The following is a 22,084-nucleotide window of genomic DNA, read 5'->3' as shown; positions in this document are numbered from 1 at the left end:
ATCATCTTTATATCAGCCCCCTCTTGGGGTCACTGAGCTGCTCCTCTTGCCTTCTGGAGCAGAGTAGATGCAGTCCCTTGAGCAGGCAGTGGGAGATCTATAATTGATCACAGTCCTCTTACAAATATATACACTTAAATCAGCACCCTGGGGGAGTTGTAAAGGGTCTTCAGGATGGGATGGAGCGAGGCTACCCCTCATCAAAGGTATAGCTTGGAATGAACTAAGGCTGGTCTATCTTGGGTCTCAGAAGGTGAAGAAGAGGAGCACACTCTGGGATTTAGTGTGAGTGGAGCATGTTCTCCCCAAACTTGTTCTGGTGGGCGATGTTCTTCACAGCTAGGAGAGCCTGAGGAGGAGGCAAGAGAGGGGAGGTAAGAGTGAGCACCCCTCTACCTCAGCCAGGAGGCTACCCCCACTCCAGCCCTTAACCGCCCTGTCTCTTGGCCTATCCCACATGCAGAAGGGTATCCATTCGCCCCTTATGCAATCACAAAAGGTGTGGGGGGCAGGGGGGAGTGTGAGTGTGCACACATTAGAGGGTCTGCCCAGGGCCCACCTTGTGGTGAACGTAGGCCTGACAGTGGTAACACCAGGTAGACAGGTCGGCGTAGCTGAGTACCAGCGGGTGTCCCGAGCCTTCATGGTGTTGGAGCATATGGGCATTGATGTAACGACTGCAGTAGACCTGAGGTTGGGAAGCGAGCATTGGGTGGGGAATCAGCACCCACCTGTGGTTTGCTCCTGGGCCAACCTCCACCCTATCCCTTTCCTCGGCTGCATACCTGGTAGCAAGACAGACACACCCAGTTCTCCTGGAGGGCTCCACAGTCCTGACAAGGTTGGGTCACATCCAGGCCTGCTTCAGGTACAGGGCATACTGCCACCAAATGGGGACACCAGGGCAGTGGTGTTACAGCATAAAACATGGCCTGGGGGTGGGTGAAACTGAGTAAGGTAGGGACTCCACCTCCCCATTATATGTCCCTATAGCCCATGCTCCTACGTGGAGGCACAAATGGGCATGAGAAGGAAGCCACTGTTCTAGCCTCTCCCAGAGCTCACTTGGTCAGTGTCAGCATGGTCTCCAGTGACATGCATCAGTACTGACTCATTCATGTCCTGACCTCCAGCTGCCTCTCCTAGTAGCTCCTCCTCTTCTGGGGGTTCCTATACACACAGAGATAAGAGATGAATCCGGGAGGCCTGATTCTTGTCCCTTCTTCCCCCTACCTGGGTGTGGTGGGCCTTACCTGTGCCTTGTCTAGTTCCAAGGTCCTGAGATTTCCAGTCAGTTTACTGGGGGATATCTGGGTTGTGGCTCCTTGCATGGGTGACGCTGGAGGAGTCTGATTGTCAGTGCATGAGGCTGGAGGGCTTTGGATCAGCTCAGCTCCCCCCACAGCCTCCTCCGAGGTGGTCTGGTCCAGCGTGGCATCCCCTGTGGCTGCCTCTGAGGTGGCCTGGTTCAGCGCAGCAGCTCCTCCCATGGCTGTCTCTGATGACTGGTCCTGAGTGAACTCCATCACAGCTGTCTCTGACGTAGTCTGGCCTGGAGTGGACTCTTTCACAGATGTTGCTGAGGTGGCCTTCCCTGTGCCTGCCTCCAGAATGTTCCCTTCTGGCATGGTCATCCCCTTGGCTGACAAAGGATTGGCTGCCTGGGGTGCCTTCTTGGTGATCAACTTAGAACTGGAGGGTCCCTCTTTATCTTTGACCTCTGGAACCATGGAAGGGAGATCCTTGAGTGTGGGTGCTATCCCTTCTCCCACCTCTAATCCCTGCCCTCCCCTGAGCCCCCACTGCCCGCAGTTCCCCTCACCCACTCACTTGTGACCCGCAAACTGCACCAGTATCTGCGATGGACTTGGATGGTCTCGGAGATCGAGGCCAGGGCCCCTGACAGTGGGGGCCGCAGCAGGGTCAGCAGGGGTGGCGGGTCCCCAAGGAGGGAGTGGGTGCAGGCGGCCATGGACTCCGAGATGGATGTCAGGTTATAACCACCCTTTGTTAAGGAAAAGAGGAGGGAAAGGTATGATGGGGGGGTCCTCAGGGAATTTGGAAGATGAGATGTCCTGCCTCTCAGTCTCCCCTTGGGGTCCTGCAAGTCTGGAGGGTAGGTACTGGGGACAAGTAAGTAGAACCCACATCTGTCAGATGGACAGCGCCCACTATGTGAGGTGGTTGTTGAGGGGGACAGAATTGTGACATAAAGTGCAAGATAATAATAACCACAAGAATGACAGTACTGATGGCAACATTAGTAAGCGCTGACGTTCATTAAGTGCTTGCTGTGTGCTAGACCCTATTCTAAGCACTGAATCCTCACAACCGCATGTGCTGAATCCGTGCAGGAACCTGCCTTCACAGTATGGGAACCCCTGGCCCCACCCACAGAAGGTGCTGCCCTGCCCTGGTACAGGAACAACTGGTCTTTCTCTCTATGTGAATCTCTATCCTGACCTGGTATGGGAACCCTCTTTTCTCACACTCTACAGGAACCCCAGTCTCTGCTCTTTTTCCAGATAAAGTAACTGCGGCTCACAGTGGTTAGATGACTTGTCTGAGGTCTTAACAGCTGGTAAGAGGCAGCACTGAGGTTGGAACCTGGGCTACCTGAGGAAAGGGTCCACCACCCTGCCCTGCCACAGGCAGGCCTGGGCACACAGTGGGACATCTTACCAGCCAATTAATCTCTCTGTGACTTATTGTCCTCATCTGTGAAGGAGTACAAATGACAGCACAGAAGGTTGCTGAGTGGGTTAAACTAATGTACGAACAACGCATAACCATAAGAAGCCACAGCTCTTGCACAGGGCTTACCATGTGCCAGGCACCCCTCCACGATTGGCCATCCACACCTTACAGACAAGGAAACTGAGGCACAGGGGGTGGGGGCACTGAGTACTTTACAAAAGGTCAGTGAATTTCCTTTGTCTCAGGATTTTGTTGGAGGTAGTTCAAGTAGAGGTAAAAAGTAAAGACTCTGGAGCCAGGCTGCCTGGGTTCAAGGCCTGGCTCCGTCATTATTAAATGTGTGACCTCCAGCTAGTCACCGCAGCTCTCTGTACCTCAGTTTCCCTGATCTTGAGAGAGGAAAATGATGAGGTCAGTAGACCTTACCTCACAAGGCTGCTTTGTTAAGTAAATGCATTAATAATGCACGTAAAGTGCCAAGAAGAGTGTCTTGTACATAGTGAGTGCTCAATTAAAGTTGCTAATGCTGGTGTTATTACTAATGCCCACTGTGTGCCCACAACCCCAGGTGGGGACATCCAAGTCTTCCCGACCACCCTCCCACCGCAGGAAGAGGGACCGAGACAGCTACCTCTAGGATAAGGATAATGCGGCCATTGGCCAGGCCCATCAGCAGGTGGGTGAGGTGGGCATAGCCCTCAGGCGACACCTGGCAGCTGCCCAGTGGGTCCCCCCGGGCAGCATCAAAGCCAGCTGAGACCAGCACCAGTTCTGGGTTAAACTGAGGCAGGGAGAGAAGAGACACATGAGCATGAGGGTGGGGGCGTGGGGAGGCAGCAGTTCAGGGAGACCTAGAGACACAGACAAGGACAAACGAAGACATGGCAATGCAAGTCAGAGAGATGGAGACATGGGACCTGGAGCCCGGGAGACACAAGACCAGAGCCCTGAAAATAGGGAGGGGAGGACATGGAGACACAAGAGAGATTCAGAGACGTGGACACATCAGACACAGATTTAGAGACCCGAGATACAGAGATATGGAGATGTGAGAAACAGACGGACAGGGTCATGAAGCAGAGTTGTGAGATGTGGAGACTCATGTCAAGAGATAGTGACATGAGACAGAGAGATATGTCCTCACATACACACCCAAGGGTGAGACCAAGAGCCACACACTCCCCTCCCTGGGTCAAACATGGGACACATGGGCACAACACAGGGTTTTACACACATGGTACCAAAGAAAGGTGCACATATGTTTCCATCACAGAAGATGACAACACAGGTGCCACACACAGAAGATGGTCACATACAGTCACATACACCCACACACAATCAGACAGTCTCACACAGACCAGACTATACATAGTACTAGTCACACACGCACACACAGTTTCTCAGAGGGAACAGTAATCCACAGCTACCCCTGCACAAACACAATCATACACATGCCACCACCACAGTCACAATAGTCACATGTGCTGTTGCACCCACAGGAGGTGGTCGCTTGCACATGGTCACACACACTATTTCATAGAGTTACACACACAGAGATAGTCACAGCCAACTGTGCACAGACACACATACACATCTGAACACGCATGTCTGCACAGAGGTCACAGAGATGGCGCTCACGTTCATCCACCCTCAGAGTTAGTCATGTACACATGATTTGCCACACATACACACAGTTTACACACGGAGGAGGCAGTTACCTACAGCCACTCACACAGAGTCAGGGAAATGTATATAGGCCATAGGAGAGAGAGATGACTGTCACACACAGCCTTCCACATGCAGAAAGTCACACACTGGCTGTCAGAGAGAGCAATGTGCAATGACGTACAATATCACACCCACCACACAGAGCAGCGGTAGTGACAAATAGCTCCCCGTGCAGAGTTTCACACGTGCTCGAACCCCTCTCCACCTGGCACGTGCAGTTCCACAGAGATGGCAGTCACATGGGGCCACCATCACACACAGATAGGCACTAGTGATGGTGTACACACAGGACAGGTACACAGCCAGGCACGCCCCCAGGCAAGACCACCCCCGCACACTCCCAAGTCCTCACAGTTACACACAGAAGGCAGTCACATACAGCCACTGCACAAACATACCCAAAGGCCATCAGAGTCACATCCCCTCCCCCAAAGCCATCACAGCAGCCACCTGCAGGTCCTCTCACAGGATCAGTCACTGAGACATTGGCCACAGGCACGCCTGCTGCCACCCACACAGTCTTGTCACGTGCGTCCTAAATCGTACCTCATAGGCAATGGGAAGCACCAGACGATGCCAGGCAACCAGGTAGTCGGCGTCACCCAAGCGGGGCCCATTCCAGGCCACGTTGACGGTGTAGCCCGTGCCTGCAGCCTGACCTATCTGGCTGCTGGCGCCCTCGTCCCCCATAGGAAAGAAGGCGCCATGATCATAGCGGTGCAGAGAAATGTACAGCACGCTGCAGGAACACGGTGGGCAGGAGGGATGTGCCTGGTTAGCGAGGCACCCATGAGGCATGGCCCGCCCACCTCCCTGACCACACCCCACCCCCTGCCGCAGCCCCTCACCTGGGGTCCTCCTCAAATATGTGCTGAGTTCCATTACCATGATGGACGTCCCAGTCCACGATCAGGATCCTGAGGAGGGAGGGGACAGCTTCTCAGTTACCCCAGGACACTTGCCCCCTGGGGGAGGGCAGGGACTAGACCCCTGGAGTCTGTATGCAGGGGCATTTATTGTGGATGGGAAGACCCTGGGTCCCTGGGGAAAGCACTGGGTAGCAGGCTTGTGGGTCCTATCAGAGTCCTAAGGGCTTCACTGTGGGCCCGAGCAAGTGCTCAGGGCCAGATCCCGGGCCTTGTGTGGGTAAGTGCCAGGGGCTAGATTGTGGGTCTTTTGAAGGAAGCACCAGAGGCCGGACCCTGGCTTCTGTTGGGATAGTCATCAGGGCCAGAAATTCTGGGGAAGGGGACCCTAGATGCTGTTTTATAATCACCTGGTTGCCGCAATCTGGGGATCCTATCTGGGTAAGCACTGAAAGGCTAGATCCTTGGTCCTTTTCTGGAAGTGCTGGGCAATTGGACCCTTGGGTGGTTCGGGGTAACTTTGGGGGCTGTACTACAGGGCCTGCTGCGTAAGCACCAGGCGGTGGGGACAGGGAACACTTACCGCAGCGCACGCCCACTGACGGCCTGGGCATGGCGAGCAGCCACAGCCACAGAGTTGAAGAAGCAGAAACCGCAAGCGGCATCCCGCTCTGCATGGTGGCCGGGGGGACGTACCACAGCAATGCCATTCAAAACCTGGGGGAGGGGCAGGGAACAAAGATTAGACCACCCACCCTCCCCGCTTTCCCTTCCCTTTCCTCTCCTCTTCCATCTCTCCTGTCCCTCTACTATTCCACCAGCTGCTAGGGGCCCCCAAGCCTGTAGCCCCCATCCCACTGGGTGCACTTCCCCAGGAGCCAGGCCTCTGGTGAGCTGGGATCTCCTCCCATTGCATGCCCCCTTTCCTCAGGCCTGGCCCACCTCTCAGAGCCGCCTCTTTCCCCACCCTCCACCCCCAGGACTTCCTCTCCTGGAGCCCAAGGTCCCCTCCCCAAAGTGCAGGCACCTCTCCTGCCAGCACAGCCTCCACCAGGCGGCAGGCGGCGCCAGCAGCCAGCTGCGCACAGGTGAAGGTGCTGGGGCAGATGTAGATGGAGTCATAGCTGGCGCCCTCGCGGTGCAGCTCCCGGGTCTTCATCTTCTCCGTGGCTCGCAGACGATCCACGTGCTCAGCACTGGAGGCACAGAGGGGGCACTCAAGGGGACAGCCAGGTAACTCTGTCCCCTCCACGTCCTCTCCTGTGTCTCACAGCAGCTCCACGTAATAGAGGCAAGCCCAGGCTCCAGCCCCCAGGGTGGCTTGCGTGCTCTGAGGCCCCACCCCAACCCGGCCACAGGGGTCTGACCTGTGGCAGGTGAGCAGCTCAGCGTCCGTGGCTGGACGTGCGGGCAGGGCGAGACAGCGCCCGGCAAGACCCAACTCCTCCAGGTGGTGCATGATACGCTTGATGCGCTGAGGCGTCTCGGGGTGGTGGCTAGGAGTGGGGGAGTCGGAGGCAGGGCTTAGTGCGCTTGAAGTGGGGGCTCCCTCCCCTCCTCCCACTTAGCCCGGCTCTCTGACTGCATACTTGTCCCACAAGTTGTAGTGATCCATCATCTGTGGGTCATAGACCAGCCCTGTGCGAGCCTGCAGCACCGGCCACGTCAGGATTGGGAGCTCAGGGGGCTGCCATGGTCCCTCCGCCTCCTTCTCCTCCACATCGTCCCCCTCCACAGTGTCCTCCTCCTCCAGGGTCTCAGCTGCATGGGGAGGCCACATTCACCCTACTCCTACTCCCCCACCCTGGATCCCCTTAATACTCTGGAACTCAGTTTACCCAAACCTAAAAAGGGGTGGGAGGCCTGAAACCAGGGCCCAGTGAGAGAGGGCCTGACCCTCCCCCACCAAGGCATCGAGGAAAGTCAGAGTGGGGTCTGGAGGAGTCTCCTCCCACAGCTCCTTCCCTGCCCAACCCCCCACCCAGCGCACTCCCTGACAACTACCTGATCTCACGAAGACCTCCCAGAAGGGCTCAAGGGCTTCCAGAGCACAGGATATAGACGCCTGGGCACTGGAGGGCAAGGGAGAGGAAAATGTGACCAACTGGCCCCTGAGTGGGTAATGAGGGGCCTACTTCTCCCCTCCTCCACCTGGGCTCACCTCGGGCAAGGGGCGCCAGGGAACTCCAGCACGGGGCAAGGGTCTCCCAGAAGGGTGTGGAGCGAGGCGCTGACGCCCTCAGCCAGGGAGCGGAGGTTGTAGCCACCCTGGGAGAAGGAGTTCACATGAGGGAGGGCAGGAAAGAACCAGATGTTACCAGAGAAGAGTAGGGTGTTGTCAAGCAACAGGGCATTTTTTTTGCTGTACACGGGCCTCTCACTGCTGTGGCCTCTCCCGCCGCGGAGCACAGGCTCCGGACGTGCAGGCCCAGCGGCCATGGCTCACAGGCCCAGCCGCTCCGCGGCATGTGGGATCCTCCCGGACCGGGGCACGAAGCCACGTCTCCTGCACCGGCAGGCGGACTCTCAACCACTGCGCCACCAGGGAAGCCCAAGCAACAGGGCATTTGAAGGCTGACTTCATTTCATGTGCTGGACAGTATTATGGGATGATTACTACTATTCTAATGCCCATTTTACATAAGGAAAGCAGAGGCACAGGGAAGCTGAGTGACTTAGGAGAGGTTGTTCAGCTAGTAAGTGGAATTGCTGGGACAGGACTGAAAGTTGTTCTTATGTCTTCCAGGATCCACGGGCTGAGAGACGAAGTGAGTCACTCACCTCCAGTGAGAGGATCAGCTTGCCTCCTGCCAGACCCATGAGCAGGTGGGTTAGCTGGGCGAACCCTGCCGGAGTGGCGGCCATCTCGCCCTAGAGGGACGAGGAGGGTCAGCCCTGCTCTGTGCGGCCCCCTTCTGCCCTCCTGCCATCCCAGTGCACCTGCCTTACCTTGGGGTCCCCTTGGAGGGCATCAAATCCAGCAGCTACCAGGACCAGCTGGGGCTGGAACTGAGAGGGAAGGAACTACATGAGGCCACCTGCCCTCACGGCCCTTCCCTCAACATCGCCTCTGCCCCAACACACCCCAGACCCCCAGGACCTCAAGGGAAACTGGCAGCAGGACGTGCAGGAAAGCGGCGATGTAGTCGGCATCTCGCATCCCCACCTGCAGACAGGGAGGCATGATGGGGATGTCCTGCCATCTGCCCTGAAGGGCAGGGGTGGGCCTCATTTTGGGGTCAAAGGGTGGGCAGATACTGACCTGGTTCCAAGGCACATTGATGGTGTATCCCTGGCCTTGGCCAAAACCTGTGGTGGACCAGTTGGAGGCTGTAAGGTGGGGCCAGAACCGACCCTGCTCGTAGCGGTGGATGGAGAAATAGAGGACACTAGAGGCAGAGAAAAAAAAGAGGTGGGGGTTGAGGAATCGGTCCCCCCAGAAACCCCCAATCCACAGCTACCACGGTTGACTCAACCATTCATTCATTCTCTCATTAATTTCCCCATGAATTCTTTAATTCATACATTCATTCATTCTTCCATTCAGTTGCCAGCTTATTCATCCTCTCATGCATTAATTCTTCCATTTATTTATCCATTACCTCACTCACTCATTCATTTGCTCTCTTACTGAAATTGCTCCCTCAGCAAACACTGCTGCCCCTCTCAGTGCCCACCCAGTTCTAGCTCTGACACCCTGAGAGCTATCAAGTCTATCCCACCCCCTAGGGCTCCTGACCCTGTGGGGTACTCTAGATCATGCTTGCCCACCCACCAGCAGGACAAACCCTGTGACACTGGAGGCCCACAGAGGCATGAGGCTCTTAGTTGGCGGGAGCCGGCTAAGGCTGAAAAGAACGCCAGGCAAGGCTAGGGAGCTTAGTATTTTCCCTGAAGGAAGTGGGGAGACTCAGGGCCTAGGGGTTAGGAGGGGTGGGACTTGGTTCTGTACATGGAGCTGGAGTGGGGATGCTGGCTGGGGCTCCATGAGGCCAGTGAGGGGGCAATTCCTTGTCTCCAATACCTTACAGGCTACCTCTACTATTTCTTCTATTTTCTAGGTGAGAAACTGAGCACTCAGAGCAGTGAGGGGGGCTGACACAGAACAGATACTGAAAAGACACAATGGTATATGTTCTGATAGTAAGCCAAGTAGGAGGGCTTGATTCTGACTGAGGCGATCAAAATGAATATCTCTCATCCATCCTTCCATCCATCTGTTCATCCACCCCCTGCCTTGTTCCAGAAAGGACTTAAGGCAGCATTTTTTTCCTTTTTTAGGGAAATGCAAGAAATAGTGGTAAGCAATAAATCTAGACAAACTTAACAGTCACATTTTAATAAATGTTGATAATATAGTTGTGAAATTAAATGCAATTGGTATACAAGGATTTTTGGAATTGGGGGATAAAGACCATGTGAAAGCTCTGGTCTTGAGGAGATGGGAGATGACTGTTTTACTTTTGACTCTAACAGATAAACATACAGTAGAACATAAATATTATCATCAGGAAAGATAGGAATAAAGAAAAGATTTGAAGAAAGTCCACCCCACAAGAGAGCCACCAAAGCCAACAAACAGAAGCACTAACACCCAAGGAAATTAAGTTTATAAAGCAAATAGAAGGAGATTTTAAAATAAGTTCAACTGACTTCCAGTAAAAGAATGGTGGACTGATAGCACAGGTATACCTCCTCATTATCCTACAATCCTAGTCAAAAGATAGTAAAGGAATTTTAAACAAATATCAACCCAGGAAGACAGAAAGTGGGAGAAAGGATGTCAGACAATTAGAGACTTCAACACATCTCTGGAAAGTAGTCTGAGGCTCCAGGGGCCACAGCAGGCCCTCTCCCATGCTGAACAGGTTGGGAAGTCACCCAAGACAATCTGAGGTTTCCCTTCTGGAGAAGTCAAGCACAGATCCAGGTCAATGCTCACAAAATCAATTCTGAATAGCCAATTCACTGAATAACCAATTCACTAAATTTACTTGTTTCTTTTAACTACTAAGCTTTAGTTTACTAAATGAATTCTTGTTAATTTTCTTAGGCATAATAACAAGAATTCCTTAATATCATTAATCATTCTTTTTCGTTTTAAAAGTGCATTGGAGGCAATAGCTGTGTTATTTTGTGGATATATGACTATATGCATAGATATGAAGAATTGTGAATATATTCAATGCATTCTTTATGAATAAGAATGTATAAATGAAAAAAATCTATCCATGACCTTCAATCTCCCAGCTCCCCATCTCTCAATCTCTTAACTCCATCAGGAGGGTCCTGGCTGGAGACAAATTGGATAGCCCTTAAAATACTATTATGAAGACAAGGAAAACAACTAAACTAAAGCTTAGTAGAGCATAAACACAGAGAGGAAGAAAGTGCTCTTGAAGCTTAAAAGAAGGAATGGAAGGTAAAGTTGAGGAAATCTCCCAGGACACTGAGCAAAAGGAAAAAAGAGACAGAAGACATGAGATAAAAAATAAGAGACACAGAGGATCAACCCAGGAAGTCTAACATCTGACTAACAGAGAGACCAGAGAGGACACAGTAGAAGAAATCATCAACAATCTAATAGAAGAAAACTTCTGAGGATTTAAGAAAGGCATGAGTCTTCAGATGTAAAATATCTACCACTGGTAAGCAGAATGAGGGGCAGGGTGAAAATTCACAACACCAGGGATAATAGAACCTAAAACCTCCCAGAGAGGAAAATATATCGGAAAGGAATGAAAATCAGACTGACATCTAGACATCTGTCAGCAACACTGAATGGTGGAAAATAATAAAGCAATGTCTGGAGAACAACCAACCTAGATTAGATAATGGGCCACAGGAGCTCAGGAACCATGAGAATAAGTGGAATTTATGCAGTCAATTCAATAAAAGGCTGGATAAAACAGCAACTATTTAGTAGTGTCCCCTACTGACAAGGATGGGCTCAATCACTTTCTGCAGGAAGGGTAAGGTGGTTCTCTTTCTGGAGGGAAGTCTGGCACTAGATTCTAGACTTTCAAGCACAGTGACCCTCTGACGAATTGGAAATTCATCCTACAGATATACTCAGAGGAGTATAAAATTATACATTTACCAGACTATTCACTGTAGAATTATCTGTAGAGCAAAGACTAGGAAGACCTATAAACGTCCTGGGGTTAAATGGCCAAAGGTATAGTCATACAATGGAACACTGTACAGCTCTTACAAAGAACGAGATGCTTTTCAGAGGAACTAACATGGAGAGGTGTCCAAACCATGCTGTTAAATGCAAAAAGCAAGTTATTGAAGAAAATGTAGTGGTAGTATGTTAATAATAATAATGATAATGATGAATATTCGTACATCTACAGGAAAAATTCTGTAACTATCAACAGTTACTTTTGACGTGATAAGAATTACAGGAGACTCACTGCTTTAGACGTTTCGATATTTAATTTTTTTGTTTGATTTATGGCCATGCCATGTGGCTTATAGGATCGCAGTTCCCCGACCAGGGGTTGAACCCCAGCAGAGGCAGTTAAAGCCTGGAATACTAACCACTAGGACACCAGGGAACTAACTCCCTTTAATTTTTTAAAGAAATAAAATTTGCAGTATTGTCATAATCGGAAAACATAAAGTAGTAATTTGAGGTTCACTCCAGCTCCAGGATAAATTGGTGAACGAGATCTCCAAGCATTTGTAGGCTCAAATCTCGTCTCTTCAACTTCTTCTCTCTATGACCTCTTAACCTGTAAGCCTCAGTTCCCTGATCTGTAAAATGGGGAACCCAACAGTCCCTGTCTCAGAGTGAAATTAAGAGACAGCAGACACACAGAGGGCAGTACCAAGCCTGTTGCCAGGGCAGGCCCAACAAATGTGAATGCTTCCCCTTCCCTCCTGGGCCCCTTCTGGCTGCGCCTGTAAAGGTGGCGGGTGGCTGGGAGTCTAGCATCTAGGGTGGTACTCCGGGCATACCTGGGGTCTTGGTCAAAGGTGAACTGTGTTCCTTGACCGTGGTGCACATCCCAATCCACGATAAGGACCCTGTGAGTGAGAGAGAGGGGGGCACTACGTAAGAAGATCAAGGAGCATCTAGGGGAAGTGCCTAGACCAAGATACCCAGCCCTGTGCCACCCTCATTACACCCGCCCTGCTGCTTGCTGCTGACCTCTGAATGTCATGCTTCTGTTGAGCATAGCGGGCAGCCACAGCCACGTGGTTGAACATGCAATACCCGTCCATGAGACTGTGCTGGGCATGGTGTCCAGGAGGCCTGGGAAGGGCAGGGAAGGCCACAGATTGATGGTGGTGAGGGGTCCTCCTCTTCAGAGATGGACTCTTCCCTGCTCTCTAATCCTGGACCACCAACTCCCCCAGTGCCGATGCCTGCACATCTGCCAGGAACTGAGTAATTGGGTCCCTCAGATCCTCACCCCCAGTCTACTCTTCTCTCTCTGAAGGAAATTTGATAATGCTCATTAAAATTATCAATGCATACACCCTCATACCAAGTCCTTCTGCTCCTGGGGACTTAGTCCACAACCTATATAACAAAAAGGGTGAAATAACATGTTTATAAATGGATGATATTTGGTGCAGCATTTTTTGGAAACAGCAAATGATTGGAGAGAACCAAAATGCCCAGTGGTAGCAGGCAGGTTAACTTACTGTGCATTTGTATAATGGCGTTCTACATGGGTCTAGGCTATACACTGTTAAGAGAAAAGCTTTCCAAGATATATAAGTGAAAAACGCATGATACAGGGAGTGTGTCGAGTGCTACCATAATTTGTGGCTAAAAAAGGGGAGGTAGGAGAAAAGCTACGTCTTCTGCATTTCATCACTTCTGAGATGCCAATGATGAGAAGATGTACTGTGATTTTACATGCCAATAACAAAGCAGAAAATGCTGCCAAAGGAATTCTGAGACACCGTTGTTTATAAGATGCATCTGGATTTCAAGATGTTTCAAATATGAAAAAAATATACATCTTAGAATCAACAAAATATGGTATTTATTCCATGAAAGGCACAGAATATTTCTGGGAGGACACAAGAGTCGTTGGTGACAGCGACTGCCTCCAGGAGAGGAAGCAGGTGTCTGGAGACGGGGGTGGGGAGGACTTTTACTTGTACCGGACCCCCAACCTTTTTTAACATTTGATTCTTGAACCATGTGAATATACTTCCCATACCATTACCTTTTACATTTGAGAAAGGAATTTTTTGTAAAGTAAAAAAGCCTTATGCTAGTGGGTCCTACCTGATGATCGCCATGCCATTCCGGATCTCAGCCCTCAGGACTGCATCCACCAGCCTGAGGACGGAGCCTGAGGCCAGGCAGGCGCAGGTGTATGAGTTCTGGAGAGACAGTGGGGAGCCAGAGAGGGAGTGAGGGAGATAGCAGCCCTGTCCACTCAGCTGCCCCGCTCCAAGGTGGGGTGGATGTAGGGATGGGGGACCCCGGGATTGCCACCACCCTCTGCCCTCACAGTTCTCATCCATACCGGATGCAGATAAACTGAGTCATAGGTATCTGCTAGGACACGGAGTTCCCCCTCATTCATGTACTGGGTCGTCTCCATCAGATCAATGTATTCTAGACTGGGTACATAGATGGGGGATGGGATTCAGGGGCCCGCCTCCCTCCCTGGCCCTGAACCAGGGCCCTATCCCCTTCCCAGCTGAGTCCTCCATGCACCAAACCCCTGGACAAGTCAGGCCTCCTCAACTGTCAATCCAGGGAATAGCTGGGATGTAGGATACCTTCCCTGCTTCTTCCCCAGCCTGCCTCATTTCCAGTAACAACCCTTGCCCTCTACTCTGGCCACATCAAATCCTACCTCCAGGTCTTTTTTTTTTTTTTTTTTTTTTTTTTTTTTTTGCGGTACGCGGGCCTCTCACTGTTGTGGCCTCTCCCGTTGCGGAGCACAGGCTCCGGACGCGCAGGCTCAGCGGCCATGGCTCACGGGCCCAGCCGCTCCGCGGCATGTGGGGTCTTCCCGGATTGGGGCACGAACCCGTGTCCCCTGCATCGGCAGGCGGACTCTCAACCACTGCGCCACCAGGGAAGCCCAGTACCTCCAGGTCTTTGACCAGACAGTTCCAGCTGTCTGCATCTCCCTTTCCTCAGCCTTCTGTTTCATGGGACTCATTCTTTTTCTCCTCTTAAAGCTCAGCTAAGATACCCCCTCTGCCACACTAACTTTCCTTGAGCCATACCACATCAGGACTCTTACTCTGGGTTCCTTCAGCCCCCTGGGGGAACCCCCTGATCACTCTGTCCACATATCCATCATCTGTTTACACATCAGATTATAATAACAAAAAGAGCTCATCAGGGACTGATGATATGTCAGGCACCATTCTAAGCACCCGACACATATCAAGCCCTCCTGAGGAGCTCATGTTTACTAGCCCCCAAGTTACAGGTGATGACACTGAGATTCAGAAAGGCTCAGTGACTTGCCCAAGACCACAGAGCCCATGACATTCCTTCCCAAAGCATCTGGCCTGCCCTGGTTGGCCCAGGGCAGCCTCCTCCCCATCCCTACAAGGCCCCTAAGCCTTCACCTGTGAACCAACATCAGCTCCTCCTTTTCGGCAAATCGGGCCTGGGGAGACATGAGGAATAAAGTGCTAAGGCTCAGGCTGTCCCACCAGCTGCTGCCCTCTGCCCAGGATGTCGGCTGGGGGACTCACCTGAAAGGACACACAGCGATCCAGGAGGCCCTCCTGGATCAGATGCTCCTTGATGGCATGGAGCCGCTCAGGGCCTTCAGGGAAGCTGGGTTGACAGAGATACAAATACAGATATAGATACAGATATATATGACACTGGTGAGCACCACATCTGTTTCTGCACATCTTCCCCATCTGCCCTTCCACAGCTGCTGACGCATGAAACTTTGGAGTCATCCCTGGCGTCTGTTGGTCTCTGTTCTCATGATATATGCAGAGCCTGGCCCTCTCCTATCACCCCCACTGCTGCTACCATAATCTCTCGCCTGGGCTATTGCACTCAGCTGGCCTCCCAGCTTCTGCCCTTGCTCCCCCAACAGTCCCTTCTCTGCACAGCAGCCCAGACACTGGTTAAAACTCAAATCAGGTCACGTCCCTCCTCTACTCAAAAACTTCTCCTGGGGCTTCCCTGCTGGCGCAGTGGTTGAGAGTCTGCCTGCCGATGCAGGGGACAGGGGTTCGTGCCCCAGTCCAGGAAGATCCCACATGCCGCGGAGCGGCTGGGCCCCTGAGCCATGGCCGCTGAGCCTGCGCGTCCGGAGCCTGTGCTCCGCAGTGGGAGAGGCCACAACAGTGAGAGGCCCGCGTATCGCAAAAAAAAAAAAAAATTCTCCTGGCTCCCAGCTCACTCAGGGTAAAAGCCAATGAAGGCCCTTGACGACCTGCCCCATCCCCTCTTTGACCCCTATCTCCTACTGCTCTCTCCATCACTCACTGCTTCTCCTACACTGGGCTCCTCCCTGTTCCTCAGTCAAACCAAGTACGTTTCCACTAGCTCTTCTTCCTGCCCAGGACAATCTTCTCCCAGATGCCTCCATAGCTCACTCCCTCACCTCCTTCAGATCCCTGCTCAGATAGTAAGGCCTTCCTTGATCATCGTATTTAAAACTGAAGAGTCCCCTCCACTGCACTTTCTGCTACTCTCCCTCCCGCTTCAGTGTTTCTCCACAACACTTCTCTTTCTAACACACTTTATCACTTGCTTTTTCCTTGTTTACTATCTGTCTCCCTCCTCTGAAATGTAATCTCCACAAAGGCAGGAGTTTTGTTTGTTTTGTGTACTGCCTGTCCCTAGCGCCTCAGGAGACGGTAGATATGTATTCAATAATGAAGTCTTTTGCCATCCTGAGTCTTCCACTGGGATAGGGGAGATAGATACTAAACTAGTAAACACATAAGTATAATAATGGACAAACAATGGCATGGGCTAGGAATATCTTGATGCTCAGGTGTGGGGGAAGGGGAGTGGCTAGGCAAAGTCCTCTCGGAGGGTCTCCTTGAGATGTGAATGTTAACTAGGAGACAAGTAGGTGGAAATGAATCTCTGGAAAAGGGATTGGCCAGGGTAAAGGCCTGAGATGAGAGAGTGCCTCGCATGTTGGAAGAACAGCAAGGGGATCAGTGTGTGTGAAGTGAAGCAAAGCGAATGAGGGGGAGGATTGGCTGACGAGGTCACCGTGGTGATATGGAGCCAGATCACATGGAACCTTAGAGGCCAGGATGAAGAATTTGAACTTTACCTTCAGGGTAACACCCTGCCCTTGAAGGACTTTAAGAGAGAGAATATCATCTCGTACATATTTTTTTAGGCTGTTGTGTGAAGAACAGGCAGCAGGGGTGAGGGTGGAAACAGGGAGGCCTCTGCAAGTCTAGGTGAGTGATGATGGTGGTGGCAGTGGAGGCGGTGAGGAAAGGTCAGATACTGAATACATTTCAAACACAGAGCCAAAAGAATTTGCTGATGGATTGTAATGTGTGACTGAATGGGAAGTGTAATTCTTCCATTTCAGCACAAACATCCCTTCTTCAAGGAATCCTTCTGGGAACCCTGGATGCTAGTCTAGGGTCCTCTATTAAACACTCTTGAAAGCTCTGGTCTTAGGTCCTCCTTCATTAAACACCTCACACTGCTGATGGCGGTTTAGTGACCTGCTCTCCTACTCATCTGTCAGCTCCCTGTCGGTCTTGTCTGACACATTTGTATCACCATCTCCGGCACACGGAAGGCACTCAATAAATGTTTGTTGGCTAAATGAAAACAACCCATTCAAGCCTGAGCCCCATCTCCCTAAATCATCTGCTTCCATTCTCTAGGCTAGATTAAGACAGGATTCGTTCTTCTAATGTGGTCTAAGTGTTTGTCTTTGTATGGCTTGGGTATGGCCTGGAGGAGCCAGCCTCACCTGTCATCCCAGAGGCAGTGGAATTCATTTAGCTGCTCATCGAACACCAAGCCAGTGCCAGACAGTGTCCTGGCCTCCCGGTTCAGATCCTGCAAGGAAAAAAAATGGGAGAGACTGATGCACTGAGGGCCTGAGTCAGAGGGAGCATCCCACACTGTCCAGGATGGAGAAGCTCAGGGTTTTGATTGTCACAGGAGGTTAAATTGCGGCCAGGCCCCTCTCACCAGCCCTTGCAGCCCCACGACTAGGTCTTGCTCGGCTGCTTGACTAAGCTTCTTCATTCTGCCTTTCTTCTTTACCTCCGCTAGATTGGGGCTGGAGCGGAGTACGGCACCCTTTTTAACACCTCGCTTCTGCCAAACAGAGAGAAGGGTCAGAGTCCAACGCACGGTCCGCTGCTCCCCCTCCCCCTCATCAGGGCAGGTCTGGGGCCTCACCGAGGTCTGGGGTCTCACCGAGGTGACGCTGGAGTCGTGGGCGGGGGGATGGGGATTGTGCCTACTCCTTCGCTGTCTGGTTGTGGTGGAATCCTGGCCGGTGGAGGTCATGGCTGGGGAGACTTCACCCCTCACGCGTTTCTTGGGGGTGGGGTGGAGGTGACTCTGAAAGGGCCCAACGCCCTGAAAACCCTACATTCCAGCCCTTCCCAGGCCCCGCCCCCTACGCTAGTCTCTATCCCTTTTGCTATCTATTCCACACCACCTTCTAAACTCTGCCTCTGAAGGCTCTCTCCCTCCAGCAGGGTGTCCATTCTACCTGGTCCCGCCCATTCCACTAGGCTCCACTCCTTTAACACTATTCTTTCTCCTTTCAAAGTCTTGCCCTTTCACAGAGCAATTAACCCCCTGGCTCAGTCCGTTCTAGAGCCTTCCCTTTCCAGCTAATCACCGCCCCTTCCGCTCTGTCAAGCCCCATTCCCAGACCCTTTCATTCCTCAAAGCCTCGCCCAGACCCCACCCCTTCTCAAACCTGCCCATTCCAGCCAATCTCCCGGGATAATCACCCACTCTTTCACTCAGCCAGACCCAGCCAGGGCCCCGACTCCACCCTTAACGATCCACTTAACTCCACCCCTTTTCGGCCCGACCGGCACCTTCCACTTGGCTAGATCCCGCCCCTAACGTTTCAACAAGCCCAGCTCCTCAGGGGACTGCCCCTTTCCTTCCTCCAGGCCCCACCCCCTACCCAGGCCCAATCCCTAACGCCTCACCAAGCCCCTTCAGCCAGTTCCGAGCCACCTCCCGCTAGCCCCTCCCCCTTCCCGCCCCCGCCGTCGACGCGGGCGCAGCCCCTTTTTCAAACTCCGCCTTTGGCTTACGCCTCAAAATTCCCTGAGCACCCTCTTTTCCGTTGGGCCGGGGCTCTCTACAGCCCGCCCCAATCCCTCCCACACTGGGGGTCTTGCCGCAAGGCCGCGCCCCTCGTGCGGGCCACACCTCCCGCGAACTCACAAACTGCGGGTCTGCGCGAGAGCTGGCGTCGCAGGCCGTGCTGCGTCTGTATGAAGCGCGCGCCAGCGGCTGGACGATGCGCTCGGGGTCAACCTCGCGCCTCCCCCAGCCACCGCCGCTGTCGTCCTGGCGGCCATGGCCGCCGTCCCTCCGTCCCTGTCAAGTGTTACCTTAGGAGCCCTCCGGACCGGCGCCAACTGTACCGTGCGATTAACTCAAGAGTGCAAGCAAGCAAGGCCGTTAGAAAGGGGCGTCTTCTCTCCTCCCAGTGGCTTCCCGCGGGACGCGCCGTGATGACGTAGTGAGGGCGGGCTGGTGGGCCTGGAGCGCGGTGGGAAGTGGACAAGGCTGGTGGCGGCCAAAATGGGAGTGGTGATGCTAATAAATGTGAGGATTTTCTGAGTTCATATTCGCTAAGGTGGTACACAGGAAGCACTCACCAAATGTTAGCTATTAATATTCTGCCGGGAAAATGAATGGTGGAGCGGAAGGAGTCTTAGTAGAGGCAAATAACTGTGATGATAGCAAGTAATATGTGACAGGCATTGTCGCAGGCCACAATTCTGAGGTAGTTCCTTAAAGCTGTTTTGAAGATAAGGAAACTGAGGTTATGCGACTTAGCCATGTGACCTTGAGCAAGTTACTGAGCATCTCTAGGCTGCAGTTTCCTCATCTGGAAAATTGTGGTAATTATAGTGCCGGAGCCAGAATGGACCTCAGGACGGGAGTTTTTCTTTGGGCGGCGGCTCTCCCTGTCGGCTCCCTCCACTGGGTCACCTCTGCCCCCAAGCTGTAATAGAAGGTGTGTGCCTAGGGGGTAGGGGGAGTTGCCACTGTGTACCACCCCCGAACTCCCCCCCACACTGTGTCTAAATGCCTAAATGTCAGACCCGTAGGAGGCCGGTTTGTCCTCCTAATCTCCCTCTCTCATTCTTCACCATTTCCTACCGGGCTGTAGGCTGGGGCGGGAGAGATAAGCGGTCTGGGGTTCAGCATCGCTGACTAACTAACAGATTGACAGCCCCGCCGCCCAGTAGCCGGGCCCTCTTACCCTCTTGCAAACCCCAGTTCCAGCCTTCTCTTCCCTTACACTCTTTTTCTACCTGAACGTGTCTTTTTGTCCCAGTGGAAGAGGGTCACAGCCCTAAGACTTTTAAACCTCCAGATACACCAAAGAAAACATATATACAATGATACACACTGAGGAACATTCTGAGGTTGTGATGCCTGCAAAGTAAAAGAGTAGGAAGTCTTGTAAAGGCCAAGGCCTATTTTTTCTGTATTGTCAGAAGAGAGGTTCCTGTAGAGCCGAGGTTGGCAAACTTTTTCTATAAAGGGCCAGATAGTAAATATTTTAGGCTTTGCAAGCCGCGTACTGCTGCTGTGACATTTTCTTTCTTCCTCCCCTCCCCTCCCCTCCTCCCTCCCTTTCTTTCTTTGCTTTCCTTTCTTTCTTTTCCTTCTTCTCTCCCTCCCCTTCCCTCCCCTCCCTTTCCTTCCCCTTGTCTCCTTTATTTTTTTTTTCCCTTAAAAAATGTAAAAACAGGCTGTAGTCTAGCTTTGGCCTGAAGGCCATAGTTTGATGATCCCTGCTGTAGGGTGTCAGTCTTTGGTTTCCTTTTTCTGGCTGGGATTCTTTTACAGGTTGAGTGCAGAGGTTACATGTTTCCTGAGGCGAGGTATTCCTTTTGTGTGAGGTGTGAGGACAGGGGTTCATGGACAGGGTCAGGTCATTTCTGGTGTTCTTGTACTGGGTCAAGCAAATGTTCCTGGACAGAGTGAGGATAGGGATTCCTATAGTTTCTATAGTGTTGTTCCTCTACTGAACTAAGCAGGGGTTTCTATACAGGGCAGACCAGTTGTTTCTAGGGAGCTCCAGACTAGGGGTTCCCATACAAATTCAGGATGGGGCTCCTTAGACTGCATCATGACAGATTCCTATGAAGAATTAGGCAGCCCAATTCAGGGTCAGCACAGGTGTTTCTGTACAGGTTCAGATCTGTGTTCATATAGATACTAGGATTAGGTGTTCATGTCCAGTTCAGTCAAGAGGTTGTTATTAATTGGGCTAAATTATGTTAGCTGCTGTAAAACCCAGAATCTCGGGCTTCACAAATACATGTTTCTTTTTTTTATATAAATTTATTTATTTTATTTTTGGCTGCGTTGGGTTTTCATTGCTGTGCACAGGCTTTCTCTAGTTTTGTCGAGTGGGGGCTACTCTTCATTGTGGTGCATGGGCTTCTCATTGCAGTGGTTTCTCTTGTTGTGGAGCACGGGCTCTAGGCGCGCGGGCTTCAGTAGTTGTGACACTCAGGCTCAGTAGTTGTGGCTCACAGGCTCTAGAGTGCAGGCTCAGTAGTTGTGGCACATGGGCTTAGTTACTCCGCGGCATGTGGGATCTTCCCAGACCAGGGCTCAAACCCATGTCCCCTGCATTGGCAGGCGGATTCTTAACCACTGTGCCACCAGGGAAGCCCCAATACATGTTTCTTACTCATACAGAATCCACTGTGAATATTTATTACTGGTCATTCATGGACCCAGGCAACTTCCATTTTGCAGTTCTGCTCTCCTCTGAGCCCTTGGAGTTCTCACTATTCAGCAGGTAGATGGGGAAAGAGAAAGTGGGGGACTGTGTGAGAGACTTCTAGGGGCCAGGCCTGGAAGTGTGATATGTCACGCCCACACTCCATGGGTCAGAGCTCTGTCACATGTCCACATCTAACTGTAAGGGAAGTTGGAAAAGTGTGTGAGCTTAGGAAGAAAAGGGACAGGTTTGAAGAGCCTATAGCAGTGCCTGCTACAAGATTCTATAGAATTCACAGAGCTATGCTGTCCTGTGTGGTAGCCACTAGCCACATGGGGCTGCTGAGCTCTTGAAATGTGACTAGTCCAACTTGAGGTGTGCTGTAAGTGTAGAATACACACTGGATTTCCAAAAAAATTAGTATAAAAATTAAATATGTCAATAACTTTTATATTGATTGCATATTGAAATGAAATACCATTGATCCTTGAACAACACGGGTTTGAACTGAGTGGGTCCACTTATATGCAGCTTTTTTTCAATAAATACTACAGTACTACATGACCTGAGATTGGTTGAATCCACAGATGTGAAACTGCAGATATGGAGGAACCGAGGATATGGAGGGATGACTATAAAGTTATACACGGATTTTTCTACTGCCTAGGGGTGTCAGCACCCCTAACCACCCTCTCATTGTTAAAGGGTCAACTGTATTTAACTATAGTGGGTAAAGTAAAATATATCATTAAAATTAACTTCACCTGTTTTTTTGCTTTTTAATGCAGCTACATGAAAATTTTAAATTACACATGTGACTCAAATTGTATTTCTTTAGGACAGCGCTGCTATAGAGAATTCTCTTTAAGTATCAGCACAGGGGTTCTTGTGTAGGTG

At 51.6% G+C, this 22,084-nt stretch overlaps 1 protein-coding gene and 1 long non-coding RNA gene across 14 annotated transcripts in view; one reads left to right on the top strand and one right to left on the bottom strand.

The window, feature by feature from the left end:
• Window position 1: 1 nt before the first annotated feature.
• On the bottom strand, window positions 2–18,949 carry HDAC6 (histone deacetylase 6). 12 transcript variants are annotated; one of them, XM_033409731.2, is made up of 29 exons: window positions 18,828–18,949; window positions 17,644–17,808; window positions 17,431–17,559; window positions 17,207–17,295; window positions 14,985–15,069; window positions 14,856–14,896; window positions 13,790–13,886; window positions 13,546–13,643; window positions 12,451–12,555; window positions 12,258–12,326; window positions 8,554–8,680; window positions 8,392–8,457; window positions 8,241–8,300; window positions 8,073–8,162; window positions 7,453–7,559; window positions 7,296–7,363; window positions 6,881–7,052; window positions 6,659–6,787; window positions 6,319–6,487; window positions 5,875–6,008; window positions 5,274–5,342; window positions 4,972–5,164; window positions 3,329–3,478; window positions 1,831–2,005; window positions 1,254–1,720; window positions 1,066–1,170; window positions 786–932; window positions 560–688; window positions 2–349 (listed from the first exon to the last, which is right to left on the bottom strand). In XM_033409731.2, exons 2-29 carry the CDS (start codon window positions 17,752–17,754, stop codon window positions 281–283), a joined length of 3,450 nt encoding a protein of 1,149 aa, XP_033265622.1. In that variant the 5' UTR covers window positions 17,755–17,808; window positions 18,828–18,949; the 3' UTR covers window positions 2–280. The 12 variants fall into 12 exon arrangements, 11 of the variants coding, with proteins under 11 accessions (XP_033265622.1, XP_033265624.1, XP_049560283.1 ...); XM_033409733.2 differs by having other exon boundaries at window positions 17,644–17,784; window positions 18,828–18,948; XM_049704326.1 differs by having other exon boundaries at window positions 17,662–17,784; window positions 18,828–18,948.
• The window catches only part of LOC105748652 (uncharacterized), a 20,627-nt gene continuing 17,365 nt past the window's right edge, over window positions 18,823–22,084 (top strand). The window contains exon 1 of one of the 2 annotated variants that reach the window (XR_007474690.1): window positions 18,823–18,958. This is a non-coding gene — a long non-coding RNA (uncharacterized LOC105748652). Of the gene's footprint in view, window positions 19,045–22,084 lie in introns of both variants that reach the window. The other variant, XR_004478179.2, reaches the window with a different exon arrangement.

Source organism: Orcinus orca, chromosome X (genome assembly GCF_937001465.1).
Source record: "Orcinus orca chromosome X, mOrcOrc1.1, whole genome shotgun sequence".
Taxonomy (NCBI): Eukaryota; Metazoa; Chordata; class Mammalia; order Artiodactyla; family Delphinidae; genus Orcinus; species Orcinus orca.
Note: the sequence above shows the minus strand (reverse complement) of the source record. Positions and strands in the feature narration are given on the sequence as shown.